The sequence below is a fragment of the Manihot esculenta genome, chromosome 14 (genome assembly GCF_001659605.2).
Source record: "Manihot esculenta cultivar AM560-2 chromosome 14, M.esculenta_v8, whole genome shotgun sequence".
Lineage (NCBI taxonomy): Eukaryota > Viridiplantae > Streptophyta > Magnoliopsida > Malpighiales > Euphorbiaceae > Manihot > Manihot esculenta.
The window spans coordinates 24,951,672-24,960,791 of record NC_035174.2 but is presented as its reverse complement, the minus strand read 5'-3'; the positions used below and the strand labels follow the sequence as shown (position 1 = coordinate 24,960,791).

The following is a 9,120-nucleotide window of genomic DNA, read 5'->3' as shown; positions in this document are numbered from 1 at the left end:
ATCTATATACTAAAGAAGTTTGGAGTTGTATATTTCTTTTATTACTTAGTGAGTACCTTAATACATTTGTATATATTTAATATAATGTTTATGAACTTTATATTATTTTTGACTATGACATTTTTTGTTTATTCACAGATGAGGGGACGTGGAAGGGTTAGCAAGCCCAGAGGACGGGTTCAACTTCCTGCAAGTGCAAGTCAAGAGGACGCAAATACAGATGACGGACAAGTGAATGATGCGCATATACCACGGGCACCGACGGGACTTGGGGATACGGAACTTCAGATATGGGTACCACTTGCATCCAGTGTACAGCCATCTCATATAGATCGATCATATACACCAGTTACACCATCTGCCGATGCACAGCTTCCCCGTCCCCTTCCACCACCTCACCGTCACAGTTTACATCCTCACCACCCTACTGCAGCTCCACGACCACCGGTATCACATACACATTCACCTCATTCTGCATCCCCTTCTGGTACTGCATCCGCTAGAGGGACAGGATCTGCATCAGCATCTACTCCATCATCTGCTCCTGCATCTGCTCCAGCATCAGCTGCATCAACCACTGCTGTAGGCGAAACACAGTCATTCCGACAGACTATTTCACTCATTAACAACAAGTAATAATTAATTGTTTATTAATTTACATTATTTTAAATGTTACCATTTACTTACTCAAAATTATCTTGTTCATGTAGTTTGCATCCGTCGGAGATGTGCAGCCGCAGGATAACTCTGATAGTGAAAGAAAGATTGGTCGAGGAAGGCCACTGTTGGAAGACTGTGCCCAATGAAACCAAGGAGTTTTATTGGCAGGAATTCAAGGTGAAGCATAATTATTTTATCAGTTTATCATCTATTTATGAACTGTTTAATTACTATCTAATCATAAAATGTAATCTTTTTGCAGAAATATTTTCTATGGGACCAAGCAATTGACAGCTTGGTAAAAATTGCCTGGCAGAAAAAGACAGCTGAGCGATACAGGGGCTTAATGTGGGAAATCCGGAAAGGAAAGGCGAAGAATCTTACAACCCCTGATTATTTTTTGAGGAAGTGGCAGGAAACTTGGAACACTTTTGAATACAAAGAGAAGTGTGAGAAGTTTTCTGCCAATAGGCGCAGTGAGCCTGGAGGTTCAGGATCTGGCATTTCCAGGCACGCATGCGGTTCTGTTTCACAGTACACCCACCAGCGGAGGATGGTATTTGTTAAAACTTTTATTTTATAATTATCTTCTTATAAATATTTTGGTTCGATGACAAATGCTACAATTCTTATAATTGGTAACAGAGGGAAAGACTAGGCAGAGAACCACATCCTCATGAGCTTTTTGAGGCCACACACAAGAGAAAGGGGACGGAGGAGTTTGTTGATGCGAGATCAAAAGCTATTTATGTAAGTTCATCTTAAATGTAGTTATTAACAATTTTGATTGACGTGAATTGTTTTACTTATATGTTACTTTAAATTTATAATGCAGGATAAATACGTACAGCTGAAGGAGGCTGCTACACATCAATAGGAGGGAAACAATGAGCCAACGCCCATAAATGAGGCCCAACTGTACTACGAAGCGGTTGGCGGACAAAAAAAGAGTCGAGTTTATGGGTTAGGGTCCCAGGCCTCAGCATATTTTCATGACCCATCTCATTGTTCTGCATCATACACGTCTGCACCCCCAGTGGATCCTCCTACAATTGAAACAATGAACAGGATGCAGAATAAAATTGATCGGCTAGAGACAGAGAATAGTCGAATTACCATAAGGCTGGACGAGTTGCAGACGTTTATGCATAGGATGATGGCACAACAGGGTATTGGGACATCCACTCAGACATCTGGTCCTACGGCACCTCCAGCTCCGTCTCCACAGCAGCGGCGTGATGATGCTCCTGTCATTGGTGATCATCATACAGATAGTGATGATGATACAGATGATGAGCTAGCTAGTTTAGTATAGTATGTACATTTTGTTATGACCAGTTGATAATTTTTTTTCCAAAATATAATTGTAGTACAAATTCATTACGTTTTTTATATATTTTAATGAGTAATTTAGTTTTGTCCGTTTATAGTATTATTATTATATGAATATACAAATGGATGTATATGAATGTACAGGGTACAGGTACAGATGCATGTATATGAGTGTACAGGATACAGATGGATGTGGATGTATATGAATGTGAATGTGGATGTATATGAATGTACAGGGTACAGATGGATGTATATGGATGTATATGTACAGTTACAGGGTAGGGGTAGGGGTGTGTAATTCTGTACTTTTATTCACTAACGGATTAGTAACCAAACATCTGTCACTGTCACCAACGGAAATTCCGTTGGTGATCCGTCACTGTCACCAACGGAAAATCCGTTGGTGATCCGTCACTGTCACCAATGGAAATTTCGTTGGTGATCCGTCACTGTCACCAACGGAAAATTCCGTTGGTGATCCGTCACTGTCACTAACGGGTACAAATTTCCGTTAGTAATTAAAATTACCAACGAGGATTTTTCCGACGGACTTAGTCCGTCACAGATCCGTTGGTGATCCGTTTCACCAACGGAATATCAGTATTTACCAACGGAAATGTCCGTTGGTAAATATGGAATTTCTTGTAGTGCGTGCGACCAAGTATGTCCTGTGCGACTAGTTATGCGACCAAGCACTGCCAGTTGCGTGGCTAGGCATGCCCCGCGCTGCTAGTCGAGCACAAGGGCAACTCTTCCCGCGCGACCATCTCCTCCCAAAACTCCATTTGTGACTTCTGACTATGATCCACACAACCAACTCCTCCTACTTACCACTAATAAAGGTTTTTTGCATTTTCAGATATGAAATTTTTCATTGATAATGCTATGATTCTGATTTTTTTTTATATGATGATAAATATAAATGTTTGTTGAATGTGATGATAAATATTAATACTGTTGTTAGTTGATTATGATTTTAAATCTGAATTTTTTTATTTTTATTATATGTAATTAATTTATTAATTAATTATAGATATTCTTTAATTTATCGTAGATCTGAATTTTTAAATTAGAATTATAAATATGAAATTGAGTATGAATTTATTAGTTAACCTATTTTGATATATAACATAATTAATGATTTTCGATGTTGATTAGGAGATTTGAAAATTTCTTGTGTATGAATTGAGTTTTTCTTTATGTATTTATTAATAATTTGCTATTATTAGTGTAAAACTTTGATGAATTTTATGTATAATAGCCTCTGATTGAATGATTGATCCTAATGAAGGGGAGATTCCTTTGACATTTGAAATAATAGGGCCTTCCTACATAATTGTTGCATTTGTTTTAAAATGTTCTTTGCTGGTCTCTCTTTATTTTCAGCCAATCTTCTTATTCCCGAAAATCTTGATTGAGCTTTTAGCTTTTATTGTACGTAGCATTTTCATGGGCCAATATATAAGATCCACAAAATGATCTCCTGAAGTTTGTTGTCAGCATTTTTACATTTTGAGTTTTCAATCGGATTAAATGCAATACAAATTACGTTAAAAAGATATATTTTATTTTCTTTATAACAAAAACACGAGATCGTTCGCCTTGATTAGGTTGTCGCAAACCACAAACCATCCAATTGTCTAGTCTCTAATGATATCAACACAGAACGACGATTGAAAAGTTTTAGAATCTTTCTAAGGGTTTGAGAAAGAAGAACTTTTTGAGTGCTAGTTCTCTACCTTTCGTATAAATTCTGGAGTCTTTCCAAACTATTTTTGCAGAGAGAGCACAGGCTCTCATAAGATGCTCTCTATATTCAAATTCTAGGATTTTAATATAATAATATTTATTTATTTATTTAACTAATTAAATAAATAAATTACAACTATGGTCCAAAATTTTAATAAAGGTCATATAAGTTTTAGACAATTTTAATTAAGTTTTTACTTATTTAATTAGATCAAAATCATATTTTTTTTAAATTATAATTTTATCCGAATGTCAATTTATATACAATCAAGTCCTACTTGATTTAACTTCTCATTTTATTTTCTCATACAATTTTTTTATGTATGTGACCTATTAATTTTCAAATATCCTAGTAATAAATATACTTAACTAATTAATTAATTTGAAAATTAAGAACATTGTCTAGTAACATGTCAAAACTATCCAAATATTCGGAATATCAAAAGTGGTTTGGTTTAACCTTTCAATGCATGGTTTCTCAATGTAATTAATATCCCTTCATCATAAATGTCCCTATTTAACATTTAATACATGGAACGTGTCTGCAATGTTAAATATATAAAATCTTATCTATAAGCTATTATCCGATTGAATGAAATTCCAAATCTGATTTGCTAATTTCATTCCACCTTGCACAAAGATTTCATGATCAATACTAGCAGAGAACAAATGAGACATTCTCTAATTAACCTAGGGTGATAAATTCTTATCTCAATCACATAAACACCTTTATACAGTTTCTAATATATTCAATTCATCCCCATTTGTTACTCATGAATCAAGTGACATATAAGATGAATCAAAATATAGAAGTCCCTATTGTAACTACCCAGAAACCGGACCGCTATCGGCGCTAGGATTCAGATCGACTTAAGGTCGCCGGAACCCGTAGCAAGCCTACTATGCATCCTGTGTACCTGATAAAATTCCAAACATGAACATACATTTTCATAAAAATTTTAAACTTTTCATATACCAAGCTCGACCTGTACATTCATCATGAACTGTAAACATAATACCCACACTAGAGCTCTCATTAAATGCTCTAGTATGGTCAACATCATATACATCAAGCTTGGATCAACATAACTCATTATAAAACTTTTACATAAAACATGTTCACTGGGATTTACCAAAAACATAAACTAGGGCAAAGCACAAATCTAATCCATTATATCGTACATATCCGCTACTAATCTATTACATAAGCTTATATCAGCCTCTAGCCGACTTCCCGCTCTATCTCTAATCCTGCAAACCTGGGGTTAGGGAAAAGAGATAAGCTACAAGAGCCTAGTGAGCAGAACAGTAAAAACAGTTTAATAAACATATGCTCTCATGAAATGCATCACAACACAAACAATTCACATCAAGGATGGACTTGTCACTAGTAACCCTCTACATATCCAATGTGCCCGGCCCTCGACGGAGCTCCTCAGGACTTTCGCTTAAACATAACATAACATATCCAACTGTACCAGGGGCATAGAATGGACAGTCCTGGTCTTTCCCTTACATAGTGCCAGGGCGCGTAGAATGGGCAGCCCTGGTCTTCCGTATCCATATCATATCATAACTTGCTCGAGGGTCAGTGGGTCATCCAACATCCATCCACATCAACAATAAATTATGCAATGCATCATATTCATGAATTCTAATGCAAAACAACCTAGTACATAACATGGCATTCGTGATGCGTGAATATGCTTAAAAGTTTAGTTGCCTTAAATTATAGTTCAGTTCTACTCACCTTTGGCTGACGCTTTACTGACAATGGAGCAGCTGACTCACTGCTGGCTTCTACGGTCTCTCGGGTCCAAACCTACACAAGTGGACTCAAATGAGGGACCAAACATAACTCTATCAAGACTCTAAGCAACTCCCCAAAACCCCCCTAAAACATCATAAAACATGCACACAAAACAAGCAAAGGAAGGCTGGGCAGGGGACTTTCGGCGGCAAGTTCGTCGGCCGAAGGTCCCTACAGATCCGAAAGTCAGGCACTTTCGGGGGCAGGTTAGGCGGCCAAAGACTGCCTCCACAGGCAGGTTCGGCGGCCGAACCTTGCTTCGGCAGCCGAACCTGGGTTCTCCAGAATGACAGAACCCGATTCTGCCCTATGCATTTCAGCCCTAAAACTCTCAGATCCTCACACCCAACTTCCTACAACATGCATACTCACTCCAACATGCATAAGGGATATAAAAACTAGCCTAAACCTCAACATACAACAACAAAACATAACATGAGCATACATTCATCAAAACCCAAACTCAAACCCTATAGCTCTAGATCTAACCTCAACATGCATCTTTACCCCTTAAACTTTCATAAAACTTAATAAGCAAGGATCTACGCTTACCTCTTGAAGATCTAGGAGTGACAGCAACCCCAACGTGGAGATGAGTCAAACGGTCTCCAAAGCTTCCAAACTTCGATTTAAGCTTAAAAACTTCAAGACAAGATGAAAACTCAGAAAAACATTGAAGGATTTGAAAGAAAATCATAAAATCATCAAAGGGAGGGCGTGAACTCACATTTACCCGAAAATGGAGAGAAAAGATCGCCCATTTTCGGACTGGGGGCCTCTTATAGGTGGCTGGCCAGACCACCTTCGGGGGTCGAAAGAGCTCCCGCGGCAGCACCATGTTCGGCGGCCGAACCTGAGCCTATCCCTCAAAAATATTTTTCTTCTTTTTAAAGAATTTAATTCAAAAACTTAACATTAAAACCATAAAAACATTTTGTAAACACATATTTTACCCTTCCAGAGGTTCCGGTATCCGAGATTCCGGATTCCAACGGAGATTCCGTCGGAAGATTGGAATTTCGACGTCAGAGTCTAGCCGGGTATTACACCTATATAAGATTATTTATTAATGTTAAGTCAAAGGATCACTTACACAACCATCACTTGACTAATCCATAGACACATGTTATTTTCCATATGGATTTCTCAAGCAGGTTAGTTTAGTGAACTTATTTATAAAATAAGCACTTACATATTAGTTCTAGATATCTCACTGATCTCAATCTATGAGATCAATTGTTTCCTCTAAAAAAAGAACATAATATGTACCAGTTTCAATAATAAGAACATCGATCAGGAATATTTAGAGGCATTACTTAAATGCAATAGGAATCTCACAGTTATAACCTCATTATGATTTCTTTTGCATAGTAATATAGTCTCATGAACTTTATTTTTACTTAAAATCCAATTAAATGAACATTAATGATAAATAAAATGTCTAACTACAGCAAATTGATTGATTGTAGTGCACATACTAACATAACAGTCTATATAGGAGGCTACAACACCTATTAATTCAACATTTTCTTTAGTTACCAATTCCAAATTGGACTGGTGAGTCATTGTCATTAATAGTTTTCTTTTATCACATTACTTTTTCATATTAACACTATCTAATAGAATTCAAATTGCAGCGAAAAAAGTTCTAATTTTTTAGTTCTAATTTTTTAGGTTTATGAGATATGAGTGGCAAATTTCTTAATGGGAGTAAAGATTATTTTTATAAAATTTAGGAGAATCTAAAATTTCATTATGAATTCTTACTAGTGAGGCTGTATTACTTATATAAGGACAATTGTTTGTTTCTTGAAGTTGATAAGGAAGAGGCAATTGGGCAATAGGGATGCATGAGGATAATATACTAGTAAAGATTTTATTTTTCAGAATTTGAGATATTGCAATAAAGGTCCAAAAGCTCCACCCTAAGCAGGATTGTAGTGCATGTGTAATGGTTGTTCTTTTTACCTACTGCTTTTTGAGCAGTGTGTTACATGAAATGAGATGACTTGCAAGGATAATCTCCCAACCTACAGGAAAAAATGGAATAAAAATAGTGTTGTAATGGAAAATGCCCAAAAGCGCGCTAGGGCTGGAAAATGCTCGGAAGCTCGTAAGGACTGAAAAATGCTCGAAAGCTCGTCAAGAATAGAGAATGCCCAGAAATGCACCAGGGCTAAAAAATGCCAAGAGGCTTGTCAAGGTTGGGAAATGCCTGAAAGCTCATCAAGGCTGGAACATGTCTGAAGGCTCATTAGGGCTAGAGAATGGCTGGAAACATGCTAGGACTAGGTGATGTACGGAAGCTCACCAGGGCTATAGAATGCCTGGAAGCTCACTAGGCTGGTTAGGGCAAGAGAAAGTCCGAAAACTCGCTAAGGTGTTACCATATCACTCGGATTAATTTTGGCCAAACGCTGGACAAAATCTTGGACCGGGCTGGTTGACAGGGCGAGTAAGAAGAAAGTAAGGACAGTGCACGCTCAGCCCGGATAGAAGCCGATTTAGTTCGATAGATTGAACTAAGTTTGCACGGTTCCACTCAGGAATTCGGTGTGATTTACACTTTAGGACCGCGACACATTTCACGGCCAGGCCACTAGGAGGGATTTGCCAAGCTAATGACTGGGTGTTAGTCCTACTTAATAAAATTCTCAAGTCATTATCGTGACCAGGTTTTAAGTTTGATTTGTTATTTTTAATTTATTTCATAGCCACAAGAAAATTGTCATTTAAGGGCAGGAGTAGGCAAAACAATGCGAGTATGGAAGGCCAATCCAAACAAGCCATATGCCCTAGATCGTGAAAACAACTATCACATTCGAATCTAAAGAATCAAAAACCATCATGGGGACTTATGATATTACACAATAATCGTCCAAAGAAGGCAATGTGTTGGCACTCAAGGACAGGGTCACGTAGTAAGAGTCTGATCAGATGATACTCGGTGCCACTAAGGGAAAAGAAGACCCGGGCACTCCAGGTTGGTCTCAGCTCTGCTCTTCGTCAAGACTCGCCCTTCCCTGGAGAGGTCGGGTCCTCATAGGAAGTTACCGTTAGCGGTTACAATCCAGCAGACCCCCTTTACACGTTTAATCATGGGATTCCTGACTAATTAGCCGTTGAGATTCCTTATCAACGAGCCGACCACATCATTATCGGATTTCCAGGAAATACTATAATTAACTTTGTCCTCTTATAGTATAAAAGCCAACAATCACAGAAAGGTACACAATTTTTACACAATTACTCATAAGTTCAGAGTATTACATTACACTCGCCATTTTCTCTAGTTTACTGACTTAAGCGTCAAAGTGGGTGTCATAGACGCTGACTACCTCACGTTCTCTTTCTCGTTAGCCAATCACAGCACAACTCTATTTTTCGGTTACATAAGACATCTATATATAACTTTCTTAATAATTTTTTTTAAATTAAAATTAAGTAATAAGAAATAAGTTATGTGATTGAAAAATAATTTTCATGAAAAATATCTTTTATAAAAAATATTTTTCAAATATAAGTTATTTTTCAAAAAAATAGAATTTTAAAAAGATAATAATTTTTTT

General features: G+C 37.2%; 2 protein-coding genes across 2 annotated transcripts; both read left to right on the top strand.

Annotated features, from left to right (window-relative positions):
* The first annotated feature begins 114 nt into the window (after window positions 1-114).
* Window positions 115-951, top strand: LOC122721809. Its single transcript, XM_043950737.1, has 2 exons — window positions 115-632; window positions 711-951. The coding sequence occupies exons 1-2, from the start codon at window positions 115-117 to the stop codon at window positions 949-951; spliced, it is 759 nt and encodes a 252-aa protein (XP_043806672.1).
* Window positions 952-1,006: 55 nt separating this feature from the next.
* On the top strand, window positions 1,007-1,537 carry LOC110629210. The gene is made up of 3 exons (XM_043950736.1): window positions 1,007-1,216; window positions 1,306-1,410; window positions 1,496-1,537. Exons 1-3 carry the CDS (start codon window positions 1,007-1,009, stop codon window positions 1,535-1,537), a joined length of 357 nt encoding a protein of 118 aa, XP_043806671.1.
* The last annotated feature ends 7,583 nt before the right edge of the window (window positions 1,538-9,120 follow it).